The 25,821-nt window shown below is 38.7% G+C and overlaps 2 protein-coding genes across 4 annotated transcripts; one reads left to right on the forward strand and one right to left on the reverse strand.

The window, feature by feature from the left end:
* The first annotated feature begins 5 nt into the window (after positions 1-5).
* On the forward strand, positions 6-3,525 carry LOC149097231 (LYR motif-containing protein 9-like). 2 transcript variants are annotated; one of them, XM_089280141.1, is made up of 3 exons: positions 7-207; positions 1,304-1,396; positions 3,005-3,525. In XM_089280141.1, the coding sequence occupies exons 1-3, from the start codon at positions 97-99 to the stop codon at positions 3,014-3,016; spliced, it is 216 nt and encodes a 71-aa protein (XP_089136267.1). In that variant the 5' UTR covers positions 7-96; the 3' UTR covers positions 3,017-3,525. The 2 variants fall into 2 exon arrangements, with proteins under 2 accessions (XP_089136266.1, XP_089136267.1); XM_089280140.1 differs by lacking the exon at positions 3,005-3,525 and having other exon boundaries at positions 6-207; positions 1,304-1,527.
* A 3,154-nt stretch (positions 3,526-6,679) lies between these two features.
* On the reverse strand, positions 6,680-21,722 carry LOC110046229 (uncharacterized). 2 transcript variants are annotated; one of them, XM_089280139.1, is made up of 14 exons: positions 21,618-21,722; positions 21,394-21,487; positions 19,986-20,037; positions 17,657-18,088; positions 16,321-16,529; positions 12,629-12,784; positions 12,205-12,280; positions 11,792-11,858; positions 10,982-11,045; positions 9,779-10,053; positions 9,123-9,295; positions 8,056-8,148; positions 7,801-7,898; positions 6,680-7,186 (listed from the first exon to the last, which is right to left on the reverse strand). In XM_089280139.1, the coding sequence occupies exons 1-14, from the start codon at positions 21,698-21,700 to the stop codon at positions 7,139-7,141; spliced, it is 1,920 nt and encodes a 639-aa protein (XP_089136265.1). In that variant the 5' UTR covers positions 21,701-21,722; the 3' UTR covers positions 6,680-7,138. The 2 variants fall into 2 exon arrangements, with proteins under 2 accessions (XP_089136265.1, XP_089136264.1); XM_089280138.1 differs by lacking the exon at positions 6,680-7,186 and having other exon boundaries at positions 7,616-7,898.
* Between the last annotated feature and the right edge of the window lie 4,099 nt (positions 21,723-25,821).

A 25,821-nucleotide genomic window follows, 5' to 3' on the forward strand; every position in this document is an offset into this window, starting at 1 on the left:
TACACAGCAGAAAGGCCAGGCTACTAATTGCACCAGTTAGTCCTGATGTAAGCCGTCGATGTAAATCAACGGTAGTATCACAGCTAACCGGATATAATGATGCAGCAAGGTATTAGGACACCGCTTGTACTTTACAGACATCTGCTAAGGTGCATAAGAAAATTACCTGAAGAGATGCAAAATCACTACAAGCATCATGTGAGGCAGGTAATTATATGGCTAAGGGGAGATACTTCTATCTGCTCGAGTTCCGGGTATTTGCCTATTTACAAACCCGCAACCCTGAGGGCATAGGACACTCTTGAGATTTTGGTCTCATATATATGCACCAAAACAAAATATCTCACCTTTTAGTGCAAGCTTTTAGGGGTCAAATAAACCTAAGTTGAGCTACCACAAAATTAGTCTTCTTTGGGGGTTTATTCAAATTCACCCCCCTTATCGCTTATCCCCTTCATGGCGCACAAGATTCTGGTCAATTCCAGAGCAAATCCTCTACCTCTGTGTTGTGAAGCCACTGTCAACATTCAGGACAGTATAAATTGATTTGAATTCATGTTCATCAGTCTATTTTTTCACCTGACACATTATTCTCACAGTGCCTCTCTCTACCCAGGTAAGCTTATATAAAAGGGTATTGGTGAAGTTAATGCTAGGGTGTCTAATGGACTAGCTTCCCAATCAAGGGGAAGTAGAAGTGCTCCTGGTCACTTCATGCCACAGAAACCAGGATAAGCTCCGGCCTGATGGGCCACTTGGCCCAGTACAGACTATACTTCGTTCAAACTTGGATGCTAACATTTTTGTACTCGTAGAACAAGTTGCTTTTGACGCGCAAAATAAAAGTCGAGAAATAAAAGTCATAAAATTTTCACAATACAGGCTATCTTCACCACAAAATTACTTTTGCAATCTATTATATTTTATTTTTCTTACCTTGGTTTTATTCGTGGGGATTATCTGGTATGTGTAACTCACATTCACAATGGGTGAATACCTCATTTTTTCACACTTGTATTCTATCACTAATGCGATTCTTGTTGATCGAATTTTTTTCGTTACGTTCACTATCACCTGAGTGGCCTTAACTCTTTGCTCTGTTTCCGTGTTAACTGTATTGCTTGTCCTTGTCATGTACACTTCCTCTGACATTATGGCGCTTTTGTCATACCTTGAAATAAGAAAACCCTAGCTTGTTCAAGTTCGCTAGCTGTTTCAACCTCGCAACTGGTCAAATGACACAATAGATGCCATGGACCACTTGGCCCAATGCAGACTTAACTTCTTTTGTTATGATCTTTAGAGCTACGCAAGTCATTGTGATGAAACTGACCCTAAAAGAGTACAACAGATCATTGACAGAGCTATTCAGGATGCAGACTGGCTTATGAAAAAGGTCAGTGCATTGACTCGTAAGAAATACTGAGACAACAACAACAACAACAACCTTTATTCGCTCTTGTACTTAACAACAATTATATATATAACTATCACAAACACACACACTCTTAAAATAAAACATACAAATATTGAGCCTGGAGGCTAAATAACTGGGAAGTTTTTGAGTTAGCCTATAGTTACATTAAGTTACTTCTGAATGAATCAAGGGGAGCAGAGCTAAAAAAATAAATAAATGAATAAATAAATTAATTAAAAAACATTTCAGAATAAAAACTAGCGCCGGTAAAAAACGACGTTTCGATCTCTCTGAGATCATTTTCAAGCTGAAGAAAAAACAAATGAAATATACATATATAAGTACAAATTAGGAGGTGAGAATGTCAAACGATAAAATATGTAAATACAAGCGCTAAAATGTAAGTGTTAAAATAATAAAATACTATAAAAAAAAACCTATACAAATAACTTTGCACAGATTGAATCTGACTGTTTGTTCAAGGTTGGCTTAAGCTCCTTTATAAAGAGCATTTCTTAGATCAGGCAGTCGAATTTACTTTGGCACTTTCTCAAGATCTTAAAATCATGATATATGTCACTTGGGACTGTTCCATGCTGCTCTTTGATGTGATTCCCGATTGACAAAGGATCGTCTTCAACACTTACATTTTAGCGCTTGTATTTACATATTTTATTGTTTGACATTCTCACGCCCTAATTTGTACTTATATATGTATGTTTCATTCGTTTTTTCTTCAACTTGAAAATGATCTCAGAGAGATAAAAACGTCGTTTTTTACCGCTAGTTTTTATTCTGAAATAAATAAATAAATAAATATTAAATAAATAAATGAATTTGGAAAGTAGATCTTAGGACAAGGTTTCAAAGTGTTGTTCTGAGACGGGGCTGTCATTAAGTTTTGAGTCACCTATAGCCTTTTTCTCCACATCTGTAGCAAACTTGTTACTTTGTGGGTGAATTCTTTCAACAACAGGCACTTTTACCTGCAGCATCAAGGGAAAATCAAGCATACTCAGCCGTAGCAGTTGTTGCGGGTTACGGCCCTTTGAATGACAGCTCTGTGAGAGATAGTATTGATCCGGAATTAAACATTTTTTTATTTATAATGATAACAAGAAATGGTTATCATTACTATAATCTTGAAACACTGTTCTCAATGACCTTAGGATGATTTACTGTCAAGTTGTAAATTATTTAAGGTTTTCGCCTTGGGGGGAGGTGGGGGGAACTCCCATGTGAACAGGTCAGGAATACTTGTTGCTTCACTTAGGAGTATAAAATCAAGGATTCTGGTCTCACTTAGGCTTTTCAGGACAAAATACCACTACTTTTAGCTTTTTAGGGTTGCGCTCGAAGAAATAATAAAAAACACTGAAAGAAGGTCATGTCCTGGAAACTTTTAATCTGAACTTGAAATCTCAGATAAGTCACAAGGTCTCATTATTTTTTTGTGGGTTTTTTTTTTCTGCCTCTGGGTCTAAAATCTTTCAAGTCTCAGTGGTATTTGGTGAGCAAATATGTTACATTTACTTTTATTACAAAAGGCCATTCGATAGTAATTTGCTACTAAATGTTCCTTCACAGTACCAGCGGTGATGTCCAAAGTGCATTGCATCATTTGGTGAATATAAAGAAGACCCTTGTTTCAGAGAAGAATATATTGCAGCCTCTTTATTACATTTAATTGGAGACCAAATGAAAACAAAAGAAAAGGATTGAGTTAAACAGAACAATTCCAGGATGATATGCTGCTATCTAAAAGACTTGAATATATCATCAAATAACTGATTTGCAGTTAGAAAACAAAACAATTGTACAAAGTTTAAGTACTTCGCCCTTCTGGCAACATTTAAATAGGTATCGATTCATGCTCCAGTGCGCATCATCGCGTTATGACGCATGCAGTAAGTCTGGAGAGCATGAATGAAAGAGAAGAGTCACTCAAGGTATAGTCAAGACCAACTCTATTTCAATTTTCTGAAAATTTGGTGAAACTGGGACAGGGAATTTATTTTGTTATCCCCGAAAAAGGTTCTCAGATCAAGAGCTTATAGAAAGAGAGGCTACTAGAAGAAATACAGTTACCACACTTGTTTCATTTAAAACTTGATTTGTTTATGGAGATACACTGAGAGTGTATCTCAAACGGTGTACTGGGTTGGATTTAAAAGTCGAATTCTAACGCGTTACAAAATAACTTTCTTTTTAACAAAAGCTTTAACAATTTTGCTGCACAACCAGCCAACTATAATATTACGTCCTCTACATGTTTTATTAATCTTTGGTAGCACTTTTTTCACTTTCTCCTCTTCCTATTCCTCTTCGTGTTCCCGTGTAACATTCACTTCGTCCTCTTACTTGTCCGCTTCTTGTTCTCCTTCCTTGACGTTCGCAGTCACTCGCCCTTCTTTAACTTCCCCATCGTCTTTCTCTTCCTCTTCTTTAACCTTCACCTGTTTTTCGTCGTCATCGTCATCTTCATTATCGTCGTCGTTGTCTTCTTTATCTTCATCGTCATCTGTCGCTTTCTCGTACCCTTCTATTTTCCCCTCTTGATTTGCAGGAACCCTCGTAATGACAGCTAAACTGCCCTCTTTCTGTCTCTCTTCATTTTCATCATCGTTACCAACATCATCAACTTCAACATCAACATCACCACCGTCACCGTCATAGGTATCGTCCTCGCCATCACCACTGCCGTCACTACCATCACCACCATCACCAATACCGTCGTCATCATAATCACCATTACCACTGCCACCTTTTTATCATCACCATCACCACTACAGAGGAAGCCACTGCCACAGTTATCATGATCACCGTCACCATCACCTCTGTTATCGTCATCATCATCATCTTCCTCTTCCTTCTCTTTCTTTTTGTACTCTTTCATTTTCTCTTCTTGATTTTCAAGAACCCTTCTGTTGACAGTTAAAATGTCCTCTTTATATTCCACTTCACTCTCATCACCTACATCTTCCCCACTGTCATGACCTCCACTGTCACCATCACCACTGCCGTCATCATCATCATCATTATCATCACCATCTCCACTGTCATTGTCACCATCATTATCGTCGTTTTTCTTCTCTTCCTTACGGTACTCTCCCCTCTTCTCTTCTTGATTTGTGAGAACCTTTCTAATCACAGTTAAAATGTCCTTTTCATGCTCCACTACTTGGGTGTCATTTTGTTTCTTGTGATGTTTCTTGATGTTTCTTGTTATGTGTCTTGTGATTTCTTGTGATTTTTGGTGCCAAGTTTCAAGAACACTGCTTCAATATTTTCTAGAGATATCGCTTATTCAGTATTTTACCATTTTTAGTTGCAAACAATATGACGTCCTCATTGCTCTAATTTGCATAATAGAAAACGTCAATATCTCTAAAACGAAAAAAGATATTTCAAAAAGAAAAATGCCATTCTTCTGTATTTTGAAAGGCCTTTCAAATGAGCAGAAATTATTTTTCATGTCATATGCACTTTGAAAAGTTTTATGTTTTGTATTAATTCTTTTGTCCTCGTTCAGACCTTTGGATTTTCTTGAAAGATATTCTATCTTCTTAACCTATTCGGTGGATATATTTGTATTTTCCTCATCCCCATATAAATACTGTCAAACGCGTTGCTCCACACTCCATGCTAACCGAAGAAGCTAAGCGTCCGCGCTCTGCACAACCCAGTTGCTATGCGACGGCGTTGTACACAAGCAAGTATCTGTGGGTTTTCATTGCGAGAGACAGATAGCTTGCAATGTTTATAAGATAAGGGTAATAATGACTGCTTGGGAGTAATCGTCTAGTTTATATCTCTGGCCAGTTCAAAGTATTAGTTCGTTCTCTACCTTTCCCCTGTTAAGTGGCTAATCCGAATTTAGGTTTTTTGTATTTTTTCAATAATTTAACTTGCCATAGTTTTTTTAATTGGAAACACTTACGGCCCCTAGAGGAGTGTTAAATGGCACTTTGCAATGGACTAGCATCCCAATCAAGGGGGAGTAGAAATGCCTCTAGTCACTTCGTGCCACAGACCAGGATAAGCTCCGGCCTGATGGACCACCTGGCCCAATGCAGACTTCTTTTAAAAAACGTAACATTTTTGTACTCGTAAAACGGACGCGCAAAATAAAAGTCGAGAAAAGTTCAACATTTCGAAAAAATTTTCACAAGACGGGTTATCTTCGCCACAAAGTCACTTTTGCAATCTATTTTTCTCTAATTTTTCTTACCTTGGTTTTATTCGTGGGGATTATTTGGTACGCGTAGGTCACGTTCAATATGGGTGGTCCATTCGTCGTTTCAACAATGTGTGTAAATTTGAAATACCTAACTTTTTCGCACTTGTATCCTATCGATAATGCGATTCTTGTTGATCAATTTTTTTTCCTTACGTTCACTATCACCTGAGTGACCTTATTTCCGTTTTAATTGAATTGTTTGTCCTTGTCATGTACACTTCGTCTGACATTATGGCACCTTTGTCGTCCTTTGAAATAACAAAACTCTAGCTTGTTCAAGCTCGCTAGCTGCTTCAACCTCACAAACGGTCAAACGACACAACAGATGCCATTGTTTCATCATATCTTCGAAACACTTTTCTCCTCGCGCTTGTAGCTGAATTTGCGCGCGCCGAAAGTTTTGCTTTCAAGTCGACAAAATCTGCTCATTTCCAATAAGTAATGCAAGACCGACACTTTGATCAACCTAGTTTTACAAACGTTACTGCACTCATTATGGTTTGTTTTGAAGCCATTCAAGGCAACTTAATCCAATATTAAGGTACAAGTTCAGTCACACGCCAGTTACTAACGTTCATCACAGTACATGCGTATTGCTCATTAGTAGATTAATTCAACTTGCACACCAATGTTGCAATCTAAGCTATCGTTAATCTGCATAAAAAAAAAACCATCCCCCGAAAGTGACATTGTAAAATTGTGGCAGCTAATGAATCCGGAATGCAGAAATCCCCCAAAAGAAACGAGCCCACCCCACTCCCCTCCCGAAATTAGCGAGACCAGGGTTCAGTAATATATTTATTTTTCAAATCAATAGTCAAGGAAAAGTTGCGTATTGCAAATTGATAAATACCCGAGAAATACCAGAGGACAAACGTGGGAGCAAGTTCCAAGTAAAGGTTTGGATGATAACTCTTTCCTCGTTATTAAGCGTGAATTTGCAGGGCTCGATGCATTACCCAAAGCCGCACCTTAGCTTGCTATTATATGACAGAAGCGCTAAAATAGCCCAATGACATAAGTACGAGGCTGGTATATTCATCTTTATTCAAGCCACTTAACAACAATAGCCAAAATTGAATATGCTTTTTTTTTTCTAGTGTAAGATAAGTTATTTACTAAGAATACAAAAACCTAGTTAGTACTCAGAACTCTGCAAAGGATGATAAAATCCGAAATTTCGTATTTGAGTTTTTGACCACTCAATCGATCTGAATCGTTCATTTACTAGTAGTATATCTTTACTTTGTACTTTCTAGAAATCTGTTATTTATTCTTAAAAACGTGTGTAGATCAAACTCCCATGGAGAAGTAAGTGTCGTAAAAGACCAAATCATATAATTGCTCTTTGCCGTTTTCCTCGATTTGACTTTGTAGTATGCCTACTGTTCTCAGAATACCGCTTTTACACGAAATAAATATCTCACTTTTCTGATAAAATAAATGTTTTAAGCTATAGCGATTATAGGCGTTATTTCTTTTCAGTTGACTGCAACCTCTGCATTACATGCCTGCCGTATGCTTAATTCCTGTAGAAACAATAAAACATTTCAAAAGAGTCAGTGCAACCAAAGACTTATTGAGTCTTCACTCAGTAAACTTGAGCTCACACTCTTGAAACTAGCGGCAGTTTACTGCAAGAGCGTAAACTCAAGTTGCCCGCTTTGGGATCACGTACACTAGCCTTAGAACAAATCATATTCAAGTACCAAGTTATTGAAGCCAAATAATGTAATAAAGCTAGCCACATTAATTCAATGCTGGACTTCAAACAAGGAGCAAAGACACTTAAACCATCACTAAGTTAAATCGGTTTTAGTTCTCAGGATCAGGAGTGACGTTGCTAATATCTGAAGCAAATAGAAATATCGCTTCTACCCCTGATGGGATGCTACTGTAGTCCATTACCCCCTCCCTCCCTCCCTCCCTCCCTCCACCCCCCCCCCCCCTCGCCACCACCACTACCCGTCCCCCAAGCAGAGAGAGGCATTGTGAGAGTTAAGTTTTTAGCCAAGAACATGACACAGAGAGCCGGCCAGTGCTCGAGCGCGGAGCTTTTACTCCAGAGTCCAACGGGCTAATCTCCAGGCAGCCATATGTTCCGCAGACCATCACTACTAGTGGTTTTGTAACCATAACTTACCCATGCATTCAGCACTGAAGTGACAGAGTACATTTCAGGCATTCGCTGAAGTCTGGAAGAGAGCTGCTTCTGAACTTTTTGAAGGAAAGGGTTGGCATCTATGACAGCAAGAGTATGAAGTTGAAAATAATTACTTTAATTCACTAGATAACTTTATTATTAAAAAGTTAGGTAATGAAATATTTTTGTGTATCACTTTTGATCGGCTGCAAACACCCAGTACGGTATATTATGATTGTAAAACGCAACACTCACCGTAATTTGCAGTTTTACACTCTGGACTAGAGTATGGGTAGTTCTGAGGAACACTGATTTCTATTGGTGGAACGGCTGGCAGATTCAGGTCATCTAAAACACAAAGGAAAATGGACTCAAAATGGACTCTCGAGAGTTTGTTTGCATTTTTTGTTTTGTTTCATGTAAAACGTCACAAAATGTAAACATTTCGCAACTAATTACATGAAATAAATTCAAAGTTTCAAAACAACCGCCATTATAGATGCGAAGCAGTCGAAGCTTTATGCTTCGTTCTTCTCATGTCACTTGATGAAACAACTTCGCAGCTGTAAAATCAATGAAGCTGTTGGGAAAAGAATTTGAAAGGCCTCAAAGATACAGGTATGTGGTTCGTAATGCATAACATCGATTCGCATTCCACCGAGTGTGCCTTACAATGTTTATAAACATTTAGGGTGCCGAGACTGCGCAGTACGGACTGGAAATCATCTTTAATATTAAAAATAGCTTAGTATCCAACGTCCAAGTGAAACTTTCAGTCCTTGAAGCTTTCTAGCATATGCTAACTTTCTATTAAGCCATCAATTAGGGCTCAATACTGTAGTTCATTGGTTAGGAGCAACACTTTGTGAGAATGTAGAAAATGGGAAAACGTCATCAACTTGTTATATTAATAATCACATTAATTTATTTACTAGAGGGCACGGTAACGAAACCTGCGATCTGATTGGTTCTTAGCGTGGTCCGGATTTTCCTACCTCTGACGACGATCACGGTAACGGGCGCGCAATGTGTGTGTGGGTAAGGTCAACAATGATAAAAGTGACTTGCGAGAAAAAGGAAAAAATAAAGGTGTTTACCGGTTTAGGGCCACTCTGTACAGTGAAAAACTGTAACCTAGGACTTGAAAATGCTGGCCTGTTCCGGCACCATTTTCAAGACCTCGGACACAGAATTTAGCTATGTGGACATCCAGGCCGGCAAATAACATAAATGTACCATTCCCAACAAGTCAAGTATCTACAGTTAACAAAACAACTTTGATCAAGTGAACAGAACGAATGTACTTGATCACTATTCCTTACTTATTGAGCACTGAAGAAGTGTGTTACTCTGTATCACTCCTGCACTGGCTCCTGACTTCACTTGAAATCGACTGCATAATCTTGCCAGCTCGCCTTGCAATACATGTGGCACAGTGCACTTCCTTTGACTGCTATCATCCAGTTTGACCCTCTTAGCTGGAGGGGGTAGAGGACTGCAGAATATAATATACATAAGAAATAATACTTCTTACTGTGTAAAGAAAAAGTGACAATATTAATGAAACTATAAACTTTAAGGAAAGGCTGAGTGTTTATATTGTGTACGTATCCTATATGAAAGAGGTAGAAAATCGAACTTAGAGTTTGATCTTCCCGACATATTTGGCAAATGAAATTCCCATTTTCAGGTTGACTTTACCAGACTTGACAGTGTTTCTACGAATGCCCAAATGTTTGAAAATTGCTTCGTGAAAATTTCAGTTCCACTGACTTGATCCTGGAATTTAGTTTTATGGTTTGCACTTAAGAAACTTTGGAAAACCATTTGCTTCGCTTCCAAAATTTCCAGAAAGTCTGGGCTAATGGAAGTTATGGAAAGTGCTGCTAAGATGACTGTTTCCATGTTATGAATGTACCTGTAGGTCCGGAGAGGTTCGACTGTACTCACTTTATGAACAGCGACCTCTTAAACTTACAGTATAGGTGGTCCTTCCATGGCTTGTAGTAATGGTGAAAATGTCCTCTGTAAAGTGTGACTCAACATAGGAGACTTGGCATATTTTGTGACAGCATCATACAAAGGTTTATAAATAACATGGGGAAGGGTGGAGCCCACAGAGGGAGCTAGTTGTACTGCTGGACCAGACGCACATGCAGATGCAGATGATGTTGTTATGCTGGATGTGGCGGCAATACTGGATGAGGTGTTACCTGATGGTGTTGATGACGCTGGTGGGGTGGGTACAGATGACTGAAAGAATAAAAGTAGACTGCATTACAAAAAACATAATACTTGGGTAAGGGCTGATTTATCCTCTGAGACCCAGGGGCAGCTAGTCGACACGACACGACAATTTTGGGCAACACGATATTTTGGGGGGAAATTAACTTGAAGAGTGAGAAAGCCCCTGGGCTGGGAAAGATATTTTTCTGGCCAATCAGAGGGTAGGAATTGAAACGCTTCTGGAACTAGTCCGGTAAGAGTAAGTGCCCAGGGGCTCTCCTGCTCAAGATTCAAATGAACTTTCGCCCAAAAATATCGTGTTGCCCGAAAATATCGTGTCGTGCCGACTAGCTGCCACCGATCCGTATGATTTGTAATTTTTAACACCTTTCAAAGTAAACATGTTATACAAACAAGATCTCCATGACTAAAAGCTAAGTCATTTTGGTGCTTGGTCACAATGTCATGAATAAATGATGTCTAATTAAAATGTAAAATTAGTCAGACAATTTCACAAATTTGGCCCGACAATGTCCGATGACAGACTACTTAATTTTTTTTTCTTCATCTTCAGATGACCAACTGTTATTTCCAGCACTGGGTCCCCAATTTTCATCCTTGCAATTAAATCAAAGCAAAGCAATAGAGCCAAAAAATTGAAGTGTGTAAACTGTCTTGTGGAAATTAGCCAGCTATTCAGGCAACAAATAATAATTATCACTGTCATACGGGCGCTAGTTCGAGGATTTAAGGTATATGTAAATCTACTCTTAGTTCTCATGAAAACTATAGCATAGGGACATTGGCTAAGCTTACTCATTCTATTCAGTTGATGCAAGTTAATTTTAAATTCAACAGGTAACACTAAAATTTGAACATCTATGATTACATACAGATAAAAATACTACAAAAATACTACTACACCAGTACTCTTTTACTCTTCATTTACACTCACAGGTTTTATATTGATGAGTTTTTTCAGCACATTTCCACTGTTTTCCAAAGCTTGCAAAGGAAGCCTGTAAAAAATACAAGGAAGAATTAAGCTGATGAAAAGCACACATCTTTACAAATTGGTGCAAGTTTTTAAACTGTGAAAGGGACGTCTGGAACAGAACAAGAACATCATACCAAGATCTATACAAGTAAACTACTGCATGTCTAATGTCTCTGGTTATTATCACTCTGGTTATTACACATATAAATGATTGTACATGCAATAATCATGCACCCACTATACAGCCCTCTTGTGCCCATTCGTGAGGGTTCTCCCATGAGGGTAAAATTTTTCTTCCTCTAAACATACGTAGCAGGGTTTGCAATACATCGTTTTAGCAGGCGGGCATCAGGGTATGGCAACTGGGCAAAAAAAATGCAAGGCCTTGCCAAGCTAAGGGATCCGAGTAAAATTTTCAAGTGCTAGAGTGGAAGAGGAAGCATCTTTCTTCAATTTGGAGCACAAAATCTGTAAATTTGGGTGAACTTGCTTCACTATTTGAAGATACAAGGGAGATAACGTGTACTATAACCAGCAAAATCACATTTTCTATGACTTGAAATAAGCTTATTTTTCAGACGACTGTTAGCTACAGAGATATAGCATGGGACAACAACAATACTATATAATTATTAAATTAATGACGAAGCAGCTGGGCCGAGTTCTGTTCACAGGCAGTCATTTGTCCCAGTATCCAACCCTTAATAAAACCTCTGATGGCAGAAATAGAGCCAGTTGTCATGTGCAGTATCTTTGTAAGACACATACCTTTTCGCTGGGTTTGTCAGGATATCATACAGATGCTTTAGTTTGTACAGATCCCTGCTGCTATGTTCTGCAACAAATGACAAGCACCTCACTCATTCAATAATTAACATCATTTTACAAAATTTTCCACTTCTGTTCTGTTTCTTTTCACAGACAAAGAAAACATAGCACCGCAGCACCACTGTTTTCTAAATGATTTTAACATATTGAACTGTGAATTCTATACATTGCTATGTCCAGTTCCATACCGGACACTCTCACTGTGTACCCTGACTAATCAGTGTAAACACAAAATACATGTGCATAAAATAAAAAATACATATATAAGTTTAGCTCTTTAAAATGAAGCTATGATAGAAATGGGTCTCTAACAAGCAGAATAAGCTGATAGTCAGGATTTATGAACCACAAACCTTTGTCTCTCATATCTCTATTCATCTTGTTTATCATCCTTCTAAGTGGTTCAACATAGGGTTTCAGTTCATTTAACTGTATCAAAGATCAGAGAATTTCATATTAGACTTCACACTGTCCTGTTATAAAGATGTAAGTTGTACTGCCCAGGAGATCCAATTAAATCAAGATAATGATGAAATCATAATGTACTGCCACACAGTATTTATCTGGGCCTCTATAGGAACACAGCAAAATGAGAATCACCAATCAATTGGCAATTCTCGTTTTTCAAGTCCTTTTTTTTTGAGGGGGGGGGGGGGGGGGGCACAAAACTTTTACTAAGTCATGTTCTTAAAATCACATGAAATTTTCATTAACTTGACTTTCTCCCAAGAATTTTACAAAAACAAATGTTTGGGTAAATCAAGTTCATGCACACACCTTGTCCAAATATGCTTGTTCCTCAGCTGGGTTCAGAGGGGCAGGGCTGGGGGCCCCTACAGAAGATGGGTTTGGTACAGAAGCTGGTGACTGAACACTCATGGTGCTCGGGGTAGGGACTGATGTAGAGGGAGCTGGTGATGCTGCTATGCAGTGCTAAACAGAAAACCAATCATATATATCAGTATGCTATAACCAAACAGTATACATTACAATGACAGTTAGTGACACTTTTAAGACTAAAGTTTGCCGAAAAGTATGATATACAAACTAAAAACAACGTGGGCCAAAGACTGATTGAAATGATTTCCAGTGCTTCCAAAGACAAATAAGGCCCATTAATTACATACTGGACTTTTATGTCATTTCCTAATACATACTCATCTTCAAGAGATCATCAAATGAAAGTAATACCCACCCAGGTACATGTTATACCAGACATTTGACGCTATTTACCTCTTAAGCCCATTGGCACAAACCTACATTTTACAATAACTGTTTAATTTTTAGTGCAGAGTGCACTATTGGGATGGTTATGGGGGTTGCCTGCCGCTAAGGAACTAAGGCACTATGGCGCTATGGCGCTATGGCACTATGGCCCTATGGCGCTAAGGTGTAAACTTTAATGTTTGTTTAATTAATTAATTTCAATTAATTAATTAGTCTAGAGGCAAGGAAGTAATGGGAGTAGGGTGGGAAAGGTACATGTGTACTCTACGTAAAACACATTCCATCGCCGTCGCTTAACTTTGAACATCGCAAAGCTATATATTTGTTTCAGGTAACCCCTTGCTCTCCTTGTGGTACCATTCTCCTTAGAACAAAACTAATTTGCCCTAAACGCATGCGTAGATTAGTTAGGGTTCGTGGCTTCTATATTAGGTGAAGGATACATTGCATACGGAATCACGCACAAATGTTGAGTGGTTTTCCTTATGGTAGAGCTCAACATGTAAGACGCATGCGTTCTAGCATTGTTAGTGTTATACACTATCTTTACACGCAGTATTTTATATATCGTGTCATGTGACCAAGGACGGCAGTTATTTTTCAGGTAGCGCCAATTGTCCCTTTTTATTGCAAAAGTGAAACGTTACTGTGGCTGCGTAGCTTTTAGAATTACAAACAGGTCGGTTCAACAAATATCATCTGCTGTTTTCAATCTACAATAGTGTGCTTGTCAGGGTTCAAATATATTGCTTCTCCTTAGCGACTTGTTTATTTCTTGCCTTAATTGTGTCTGTAAGAGAGACCAAAAAGTTCTCAAGTTAGTGCCTTTAATACTCCGCAAATTGTAAATTTGTAACAAAAGAAACCAGGAAAATGCTCAAATATTGCTGCAGACACCGTGGCACCTAATGAAAGTTCAAATTAATTTAATCAGTCTTTGAGGAGACTCATTCATATCGGCCAAGTAGCGCTGTTTATCTTCAATACTTTTCGTTGAAAAGCTTCTCAGCCATCAATATCGTTGTGTGTTAATTTTGACTTGTTTTATTGTTAACAACAAAGGTGGCAACAGAAAAAGAAAGTGGTATTTCGTGACTATCTGATAATTAAATTAGTTCTTGTTCATCGGTAAAAATTTGCATTTTTAGTAAAACATCGTCTCTGTTCCGTTTCTTCATCACTACATCAGATATTTAACTTTCTTTCATTTATCTCCAAAAAACAAGGACATCTTCCGTATGTTTTGGAGAAAACAGGGGTTTCATATTACATGGCTTTGCGAGGAAAACAAAAGTATCAAGTTACAAAGTTGGCGTGAAGAGCTAAATTGTCACGTTTGCTGCTTCAGCGTATTGTTGAATTTAAAATGAACGAAAATCAACTTAAAGCACCAGTAGTAATTAATTTGTGCGTAATGTTTGGACCTTGAATGAAAATACAACCTTGAAACATACACACTGCAAAGGGGAAAAGCTGTAGCAGACTACCAAGGTAGACACAAACCGGAAGTGAACCGAGTAGGGGTGAGTACTTATGGGACTACTGTACCAGAGCTATCAATTGCGCTCTGCACTATCTGAGATTGTCTCACTAGTTATCATCAATAAGAGTAAAAAAGGATACAATTTTAATTTATGCAAGTTTCCAAGTTCAACTTTCAGCTGTCAAACTGTCAACTTTTGAACCAATGAGAATTTATGGACTTTTTCAAGTGGCCAATCAAAAAGCGAGAAAAGCTGTTGAAAATATTTACGTCATTTTGAATAAAATTGACTTATCTTTGTTTATGGCAAGTTTACGGCATCTTTTCCCCTCATTTATTCCAGGCATTTGACCATTTTGGGGTCTTGTTATTGTAAAAGACAAATTGACGTCCACTCAGTTTTTTATGTGTCTGTCCTCTTATTGATGATAAATTTTGTCATAACACTGTCAAAGTTTACTGTGGAACCACTTGCCTGCGGTTCGTGGTTCTACAGCCACTTTGACAATGTTATGACACAATTTATCATCAATAAGAGGACGGACGCATAAAAAACTAACTTCAATTTGATAATTTGAATCTTACATGAGTGGACAGCCTGGCTTAAGACCAGGAACTTTGAGTATCTACTTCTTTGAGTATCTACTTAGGAGCTCTAGGTGCCTGCCAATGGAAGCTTAATAAATAATGTTGTGTTTCTATGTGGCTGGGATCATGACCAAGTGTTTACTTACAATAGCTGTCTACATACAGGTGTCGGTTAGTGCGATTCAGCTGTACTTTTTGTTTAACTCCCATATGAAAACAACTTTTCAACATCACTCCTGGTCTGTCCTGTACCATCCTACCCAGCTACAGTACCACTTTCAAGTAAGTTACAGTATTACGTCTTGCTTGTCTCCGAGAAATGAGATGCATTTTGTAAGTAATGAGACGTTCTTGTAAGAACAAGATGCATCTCATTTTTCTCAAGAACCACTGAACTGTGTATTTATAATGGAATACTGGTAAATAATTTGTGAAATACTGGCATACACAAGTAAGTATGTTTCGAAGATTTCTCCCTCAACAAAAAAGTCAACTGAGTCAAAGCAGTGCTCGCAAAAAGTGCCATCCGGGTCATCTGGGACACATAGATTTTCCTTCTGGGCAAGTAACATTTCATTCTCACTTGCCCGATGGGCAAGGGATCAGGCAAGTCATCTACCAACTAAATCATTAGAAGTACAAACTAAAATTTGCCCAGAGCAAGCATTATTTGAGAGATAATGTCCTAAGGGCAAGCTGGAATTCATGAAAAGTTCTTTTTAGCCCCTGCTAAGGTACATGTACATGTATGTATGATCAACAAAATGTGTCATGAACTTTGGTTATAGAAAGAAAAGTTTGTTTCCATGCTCAGTAGGGTACATGTAGTTGTTACTTAAAACTCCTGTCTAGTTCTGGAAGCAAAAAGTAACAAGGAGTACTTCTACTTTGTCTAGATGCATGGAATAAAAGTCCACTACAAGTTACCTCACAGTACAGTATTTTGTTCATCTTCCTTAAGTCAATAATGAAAGCTAGAATTCAAGTTAACTGAAGGTCCATCAGTCAAAGTAAAGTGCACACCCAAATTATTGCAACACTGATTTATTATAAACAAATTTATACAGTCAAATTACAGCTTACAATTGTGTGACCAGATGTCACATAACTGTAATGCAATAACTATTCCACACCCTGGGTATAGACAGATCAGACAGATGCTAAGTCTCACCTGAGGGGAGGGTGAAGGATGCATGGCTGGTGAAGGTACAAATGGTGCCGGTGATGGAGCCACTGTGGCCTGGTTTGTAAGAGATGAAAGCTGGCCGGATGATGGAGTAGGTGCTCGCATTGAACTAGATGCCATGCTAGTTGGTCCAGGGGCTGGAGAGGGGACATGTGGCATTCTCACTGGACCAGCAAGCTTCACTTGTTGTGGTACTGCAGATTATTAAAGCAGACATGAATTAATGAGCACACTCAGGACAAAGATGACTGTTAGGAATTTGAGTCCAGTTTAGATCAGGGGTTTCATTATGGGCCGGTCACCAGTCTGGTCATGAGGACGATTTTGCCTGATCTAGCAGAAAGTTTTTCAAGAAGTTCAGTTCAAATAGCTTTGCCTGCCTATGAAAACCAGTTTCCCTCCTGCAGAACACATTTAATGAAACCCCTGGTTGGGATGAAAATGCCTTTGTTGTCCATATCAACAGGTGTCTGCATTAAGCACTTTAATTGACAGCGACCAAAAGCACTCTGACTAATTATGGCATGTCTGTATTTATTAGGCTGTAGGTGCCCATAGAACAGCTTGTTACATGTAGGTATTTAACACTCCATTCCAAGCTCACTAGTACCAGCAGATTACTCCATTTCTATAATATGAAAAAACCTACAAGTATTACTTAATATTTTGTATGATCCAGCATTTTGTCAGGTTTAGAACTCTGAAAATAAATAACTATTCAATCCCATTCACAGTATGTTGTATACTTGTGACTGGAGAGATTCAAATGAATGTGATGGTCAAAGTGTTTTTTCCAAGATGATGTGAGACTCCAACCAGGGCTGGGATGTAGATCCTGAGGTCTGGAATTCACTCGCCTGCAAATGCAGACGTATTTCCGGCTGTCGCTCGTCTCCGCCGAAAAATAACGTCTGCGAACCCAAGCCAGGAAACGATTTCTCTGACAGAGGAATTTTAAGCCAATCACAGTTTAGCTCAAGTAGCCCCAGAACTACTGCACGAGGTATTCGCTGCGAGGAGCACTCAAGTTTCATTTTATCATGGAATCTGATTGGCCAAAGAGAAACAAAAGTGATTACATCACAAATCGTTTCCTGGCTCAGGTTCGCAGACATTATTTTTGGCGGCGACAAGCAACAGCCCAAATACGTCTGCGTTCGCAGGCTAGGAATTCACTGCCTTTCCCAAAATGACGCAAGACTCCTGCCAGGGCTTCATGTACTATTCAGAACATCTCTCAACCTGGAATTCGCTGGTCATCTACTACCTTGTTTGGAGTTCAACTGTAGAGCATTATCAAGTTAATAATAATTGAACAAACCTGGATGTCCACCTTGCTGTTGTGCCATGGGAGATGCTACCTGGTTGGGGGGTATATGGGCCTGTGATTGTGTCATCTGGTGATGTGCCCCTTGATTCTGTGATGCAACACTGAGACCTTGCTGTGGCATAAGAGATTGAGTTGGCAGTTGATGTTGTTGTTGTTGTTGTTGTTGTTGTTGTTGAGCACGCAGATGTTGGGCAAGAAGCTCTTGTTGTGTAAGCCCTGATCTGTTGTAGAAGACAGGCGGCTGTGGTGTCATTGGTGTCTGTGACACCTGTGTCAGAGGCACCTGTTGCATATTGCCTTGTGCTCCCATAGTACTGACTGTTTGTGGTTTGTTGAGCTGAGGAGAGGAGAATTGTGGCCTCATACCAGGCTGTGGATTCATGTTTGCTGCTGGTGCTTGTTGCTGTCCTGGTGCAGTAGGCCCTAAAAATTGTCAACACAGGTTAGCAGGCTAAAGCCAATAGAAAAGGAATATTAAGTTTTAATTAGAAAATACCCTTTTAGAAGCTACAAACATAAAGTTGTGTGCAATTGAATATGTGGTCAATTTGTCCTCTAGGAAAGAATGATTTCAAACTGTAAGTTTATTTGTGTCACAGGGGAAGGGGAGTAAATTAGCTAACATATATGTGACAAATGGTCTCGTAAACTGACAAACTTCTTGGATGTTGAGTTAGTGTTGCTAGTAAGCCACACAAACAATTCAGCTAGAGGTAGGCTATGCTTGGGCCTGCCATATCCCATACACATGATAGTACAGTCTGACAGAAGTACCTTGACAGCAAGACACTGAACATAACACAGCGTTTTTCAGTAGAAAGTAAATCAAAGATAAGTTAACATAACGGCAATGCTTTTCAGTCCAGTTTGTTCCAGGATGAATATTTTGTTTGTTTGTTTGTTTGTTTGTTTGTTTGTTTTTTTAGGATGAATCATGCCCAACTTTCATTTAGTTTTGACAGTTTAATGAGGGGCCTGGAAACATCAAATAGAAACTCTGGCATTGCCTTACTTTTTCTCTGGGAAAACGAGATTTGGGTCACTAGGATTCGGGTCACTGGAAATGGCACAGGACTGGGATTTGGGCAAACATAGGCTGGGAAATAGGATTTGGGCAAAATCTGGGCTAGGAAATGGGATTTATACCTCCATCATCTTCAGGACCCCCCTTTAACCATGAATACGCTATGAGATGTACAGTGGTCTGCAAACAGGCTCCCGGCAAGGACTGAAAAGTACAGCACCATTCAGAACTAAGCAAACGTCGCACGCGCATTCTTAACGCACCCTTTAAAACGTGTTAAAAAGTGGTGAACAAAGCAGGACTCCAGCTCAAACAATTGCGTAATTTAAATTATGTAAATTCAAATCAAAACACAGTGAATTAACAAGCGCAGTTGGAAAATACAGCTTTGTACCTCTTCCACTAAAATAAGGTGCCCCGATGTTGACAAGAAGACAACAAAATTCGAACCCTTTTGCATCAAACCACTGATCACTAGTTGGCCTGAAAATTTGAACTCGTTCACCCATATAAGCCCTGTTCTCAAACCAAGTGTGGCATTCATAGTCAATAAAAATTTCTTCGTATTGGATGAAAATAATGACATACACAGGAATGAAATAAACAACAGATTGAAAGCAAGACAGATAAGAAAAACAAGACATTTAACCGGGCACTCAAAAACTGGAGAAAGTTGTAAATTATGTGAGGAGGAAAAGACAGGGCTCAAAAAGAAAACCCATCCTTTCATCCAGGACAAGTAGATTTTCCTCTCGGGCAAGTATAAACTTTCTTTTCTCACTTGCCCCACAGGCAAGAGCCCAGGTAAGCCATCCTCCAACTAAATTTTTGATAACGATTGAAACGAGTAAATTTTAGGCACATGGGTAATCAAGTGTTTAGCTAAAGTTTGATGAAAATTACAATTTTAAAGCGTTGTTTTGTTGATTGCGTGACGTGTGGCTCTCAGTTCAGAAGTGGTTTTATACCTAGCATGTGATCAAAATCTGCCCCGATCAAATTTTTTCCAGGATTAAATTAAAATAGCCATGAATGAAAATTATGACATCAATTGCAGTGTTTATACACAGTGTCTCTCGCAGATGTGAAGGCTGTTTTTAACGCGTTATTAAGTTAAATGAGAAGTATGGTTTGCTTAGTTTTGAGTGGTACTGTACCTGCAGGGAATCATAGTAGTTGTATTCATTATCTTGGACTGGACATTTGTTTTGATGAATACAACCACCATGATTCCCTGCAGGCATATCTCAGAGGGAATTGGCCATGTTCTGCTATATACAAAATTTTATTACTTACTTATGTCACGAATGTAGACCAACAAGCGAGCAACATATGCCAGATAATCAACCTAAAAGAAAAATGTAAACATAGAGTCAAATGACTAAGAATATTTCTTCCTTCTTACTGGCTCCAAACAGTATTATAACCCTTAGCAATAAAATTCCCAAGGACACAGAACAGTGCAACAGTTCTGATAAAACATGGATCATTTTTTTGCAAAAGTTTTATTCATGTCATGATGCAACAGCAAAATGATTAAACTAGTATTCTGCTTTCAGACTGTTAAAAGACAACTATCTATGGAAGAAACTTAAAAAACAGCACATGCTACTCTGTAAATAAATTATTGGGAAAGTCAATACATACTAAGTTGATTCATTTCTCCCTCCCTAAGGGAACTTGTTTTATTTGCATAGACTGACAAGAATTTGAGTTTTCACTACTGTTTTGGTTTGGTTTGTACATGCATACGTTTATAACATACATCTAGAAATTAGCCTGAAACAAAACAAAAACTGTCAGCCGACTGTTGTTCAACAAACGGCCAACAGCCGACAGTTGGTCAACAGATGACTGACCAGTGGCAGTTCTAGGGGAGGGACCCGGGTGGTCTGCTCCCCCTCCCCCCCTCCCCCCCTCCCCCCATTTTGGGTTAAAAAAAAAAGAAAAATATAACAGAAGGAAGAAAACCTGGCAGGGCAAGCCAAACCCCCCCCCCCCCCCCCCACCCCACCTCCACATTAGCTCAAGGTCTGGATCTGCCTCTGCTGACAATATCTTTTGGGAACTGTTCTTTGCTTTTACATGTACTTGCTGTTATCATTGCTAATATGTCACTACGTCAGCACGTTCACACTACAAAGAAAACGGCATAACGTCCTTCTCGTGTCATTATGCTTATGTCCTTGTGTCGTATGTGTGAACCAGACTTAACTGGAATCTTCTTGAATGACAGTTTGTGCCTTTTGTAACAAATTGCTTCATTCTTAAAAATTGCACTACTAGTAGTTGCTTTGGTAGTTGTTGGGTATTCTTTAATTTCTCCTTACAAACTTTTCTCGTATTCTTCCAACATCCTGTATGGTTCAACCTCAGAAATACGTGGTCTGCAGATTCAGCGTGCATTCTGTCACGACACAGTCCGTTGTTCTAACGTTCGATCATTTCTGCCTATTCTATTGCCCCATTGAAAAATATTTCAAGTTTACGCGCAAAAATGACTGTTCTATCTGAGGAAATTTTCTGTAGATGAAGCTTACTACTTGTTGATACGAAACTGAAAGCATTTTCGTAGCGTGTGTATAGAAATGTCCGTGAGCGATGTAACTTGCCTATGTTAGTTTAGCGTGCCAGTATCACACAACTGAAAGATATTAAGTTGGCAGGTTCTTAAAAAACCAATAAGCAAGAAAAGTACACTTACCCTGGTTTTGGCTTTGGAGAAAACTTGGCTTTCCATTTCACCAGGGTTTTTCATCATAACGTTTGGGTTGCCCGATCTTTTTACTGCCTCCTCGCTACAAAACGGAAGTACGTAAGTTAAAGAATGTAAAACCTTATAAATTTAACAAAGTTCAGGCAGCTATGAATGAGCGAAAAAGTTCTTAAACAGCAGACATTGTTCACTCGATTAAGTTTAGTACTTACATTTGAGAAATAACTTTCTGGCGAAAAGCTGGAGTACGCCAGTCTTCGTTCGCCGCCATATTGATGTTGTTCGGTAAAGTCATGCCGAGACTTCCTCGGTTATGTGTCACTTCCTCTCCCTCGTTTTACGTAAGAGGTGAGACAAATGACGTAGAACGTATGCGGCTGACGCGAAAATTATTGATCAACCTGGAAACCAAACTAACTTTTGAAAAACTCATAGGTGCACAACTGAAGAGACAACAGACTCGTCATATAGAGGCAAAGGTTTGGACCCTGGGCAATGTACTGGCAAGGCTCGGATAAAACACACGAGGCTATGGAGTCACCAGATAAGGGCTTCATTCCTGTATCGGCAAGACGGACATAGTCGCTTGCATAATATCCTGGAGGACTGTCGATAAAATAACATCAAGTGACAACAGATCATGATCTCTTGATAGCGTGGAACATTTTGAATCATCAAAAAAATTAAATGATTAACATAAAATTAAAGAAATAATAATGGAAAAAAAAAAGAAATACGTAAAACAAATATAAAATAACTAAATGAAAATAAAATTATGTAAACACAAGAGAAAATTTTCTCTTGGTAAACACTATCCTCATTGCTTTCCTTATTTCGCTGTTTTGGTTATTTCGTCGTTCAATTTTATAGATTTTCTCCTAATTATTAAAGTTTTTTGATGTTCCGGAATGTTCCATGTTCCTGATTATATCAACGGGCGTTCTTGGATGCATTGACAGCGATTCCCCGCCCAAAACACAGCCTTTTGGAGCGTGATCAAAACTACAAGTTGTCACTGCAGGTGAATTCCATGCTTCTGAAGAAACCGAAAAATACGAGGGTGATCGAACGCAGCCTATAACGAAGAGGAGTCAATGTCAGAAGAAAAAAAGGTTGCAATTTGGTATAGATTTCGTTGAGAACAGAAATTGTAACGGGGTAGTGATGAAATCTCTTTGAGGCGCCAAGGGAAGTTTGATCCTCTCAAGGTTTTGTAGAGAACGGGCATTGAGGCTAGGTCAAGGGACAGCTACTACCGCCAGATAAATTTTGATTGAGCCATAAGACACGGTGTTGGATAGCCGATTAAGGTTGAGTTACGAGATGACTATGGGTGGACTCATGAGTAACAAGTAAAAAAGGGGTTCTGAGGGGAAATACGTTTTTTTACGATAACTACAGAAATTCTCGCGCGCTCATTGGTTAAATTTCATTGTCAATATACTGACCGACACATGAATTTATAATTTATGCAATGTGTCAACAAGCGAGAGCGGACGATTTGACAATTTGTTATAGTGAAAAACAAATCGACGTTAGTTTTTCATTCGTCTGTCCTGCTATTGACAATGAATTTCGTCATAACATTGTCAAAGTAGTCTGCGGATTCACTCGGCTATCGCCTTGTGGATCCATAACTACTTTGATAATGCTATGACGAAATTCATGATCAGTAACAGTACAGACGCATGAAAAACGGACGTCAATTTGTTGAGTGGAAAAATGCAAAAAAGAATAAAATGGCGCTGTGCAGGGGAGTATGTTCGACGAGTTGAGGTGGCGATGGACTTGAAAATGTACAGAACAGCCTGCACTGCAAGACTTTGGTGAGGAAACTGAGGGTTCGGGCAGGGAACAGGCCAGAAGTAGGCCATGCATCTGGTCGAGAAGATGAAAGCGGGACATGTGGCGGTGTTGAAGACCGCTCAATATCTGACAGATTTTTAATTTTGGGCAGATCGCATTTCGTCATGCGAAACGACGCCAAAATCTAAACTGCTCCCCAGTCCGTTTTATACTGAAACACAGTCAAATTTCGATAATAGTCCCGACTAAACTTTTTTCAAAAAACGAATTTTTAAGAAATTTTGCTGTTAAAAAATGGGTAGGGAGATATATCATAACTGAAAAGAAATGGGTATTTATCTTATACTCTAGGGTAAAACTAGGGGAAAAAACAAACTTTACGTTATCAAATCTCTACGAAATCTCTTGATTTCCTATTAACCATTTTAGAGTTACTTGCAAACCACTTGTAAGCTTTACTAAAATTGGTTTCATCACATTAAGGCGGGGGTGAAAGGAGCTCAGTCACGGTTTACACATTTTGAAAAGTTTAGCCTAAATTTTTCAAATTCGTCGTTTGTAATCCGTGTCAATCTTCGTCATCCTTGACCATCCTTGTTCCTTTATGGTTTATTATTATCTCTTTGATGTTTTTCTATCTTAGTAAACTATTATTTTCAGGTTTCCTTCCATTTAAAGGAGATTTTGTACGTGGCCAAAAAAAGGCAAAACACCGTGACTGAGCTCCTTTAACATGAAGGCTGTATTTTGGCTGGGTATTATAGTTTAAACGCAAATATCTCGTTCACGTTTCAAGCGGTCAAAAATCTCTCTGCTCATCCCACGTACCTCTGTTTGGGCTGTTTTGTAAATTCTTTGGTGATTTTTGGGTATATTTGGTTATAAATAGTTTTTCTCGAAGGATTAGTAAAATTTATGGAAATATGAAAGTTTGAAGATTCGTTGTGTTAGAATTAGAAATTGAAGTTAGAAATTGGTAGACGTACACCGTCTGAAAATGTCTGCCCTCTTGGAATTGAACTAACTTTTGTCACGAAATATAAAGATAAATCGTTATAAAATCCAAATCTAAAGTGAAAATATATTTAAACTTCAAAGCCGATTTTAAACTTGGATATTACCCCCTTTGTAAACACGGAGATGTCAAGTCCGATGACCAAGCAATTAACACACCAAGGTGTTCGCTGATAGATTTTAGGGAAAATCGCAGACTGTGTGCAACCTCGTCTCCAGGGTCTTCTCCTCGACGATTTTCAAACTCTCCCGCCCGCCATTTTGAAAAGAGGAGAAGGCCCTGGGGACGAGGATTAGAGTGTGAATCAGTTTAACAGGGCTGAATAACGTCTGCGCATGTGCGAGAGGTCAGCACAACAAAATCAAATTTCGGCGCGAACGTGATGTGTGGTTCTTTCGTGTTCAGTTGAATGACGACAAGAAAGGAGCAGAAATTTTACCATTATTTTGGCACCTAAACGCAAATATCTCCTTTTTATGCTTTGGAAAATGACAATTTGAACAATTCGAAGTTTTTGTTCCCAAAGAAATGCCGAGAAATACAAGAAAACTTGTAGTTAACGCGGTAAATATTTAGAGCTTTGGATTCAACCGCCACGATTCCGGCAGGTTTCTTTCACAGGTCACAGGTCACAGGTCACAGGTTAAAGGTTATAGGTCACAGGTCACAGGTCACAGGTCACAGGTCACCAAAAAATATGCCAAAACGTCATAAAACAGATGCATACAAGTGCGTCCAAAGTGCAACTATAAGAGCTCTTGTTTAAAAAAAAAAAAACGCGTAGGGGAAATCAGTTGTAGCACTGAAATAAAAAAAAAAATTGATCCAAAGAAAGCCAAGACATATTCTGTTGAAAATATAAATTGTTTGTAGCCTTTCAATATAATATGAAAACGAAAGAGGCTTACACTGATCCGTGAATTATGCATTTACTTACGCGTGATTTGTGAACCAACGACTTTTGCGGGAATAAATCACTTTTTTTGGAGATTTTATCGTCATTAAAGCTCGTAAACTACACCAAACTAAATGTAAAACCTGCCCATTCCACGCGACTGAGAACTAACCACAGTGACAGTGAACCAGGAGGACCTAGAATCTAGTCTGTCACGATGTGTAACCCATGCACACGGCATTTCGATGCATCAAAATGGAGGGTTCTGTATGTTTTGCGAAACGTGGATAGAATTTGTATTTTTATGTAACACATGATTTAGCCTTTGCATTTTTACGTGAAAAGTGATTTTTTTCTGTTAACGTGAAGCTGTTTTCGAATTTTTTGTGATGCGTGAAAAGGCCGATTACAATGCGTGAAATTGTTTTCAGAGTAGGTATAGGGGACCCTCTTGTTTCTGTTTAGTACATACTCGTTGTAAAGATTTCAAAAAAAATGTAGAAATAAAACAGTTCAATTTGCTATCACAATGAATTATCTTATTACGGTAAAATATATTAACACTACATGTCTGAAAGCTACATTTCAACCCATTTCGTACATATACCACCCCTAGAAATTTTTTCATGAAAATTATAGAATAAAACATTTTTAGGTAGGGTTTGTTGCATGGAAACATCGATAAACCTCTCGTGAATCT

This window comes from Orbicella faveolata, unplaced genomic scaffold (genome assembly GCF_042242905.1).
Source record: "Orbicella faveolata isolate gen_17 unplaced genomic scaffold, um_ofav_v1 contig_47, whole genome shotgun sequence".
In the NCBI taxonomy this organism is placed as follows: Eukaryota; Metazoa; Cnidaria; class Anthozoa; order Scleractinia; family Merulinidae; genus Orbicella; species Orbicella faveolata.

Bases quoted from the DNA above. Each gene is read 5' to 3' on its own strand.
- LOC149097231 (XM_089280140.1), top strand. From the start codon at position 97: ATGATGCAGCAAGGTATTAGGACACCGCTTGTACTTTACAGACATCTG. The intron at 208-1,303 runs GTAATTATATGG...TATGATCTTTAG, and splicing joins ACAAGCATCATGTGAGGCAG to AGCTACGCAAGTCATTGTGA.
- LOC110046229 (XM_089280138.1), bottom strand. From the start codon at position 21,700: ATGACTTTACCGAACAACATCAATATGGCGGCGAACGAAGACTGGCGT. The intron at 16,530-17,656 runs GTTTGTTCAATT...AATAATCTGCAG, and splicing joins ACAGCAAGGTGGACATCCAG to TACCACAACAAGTGAAGCTT. The intron at 8,149-9,122 runs GTAAGGAATAGT...TTTGTGTTTTAG, and splicing joins ACTTCTTCAGTGCTCAATAA to ATGACCTGAATCTGCCAGCC.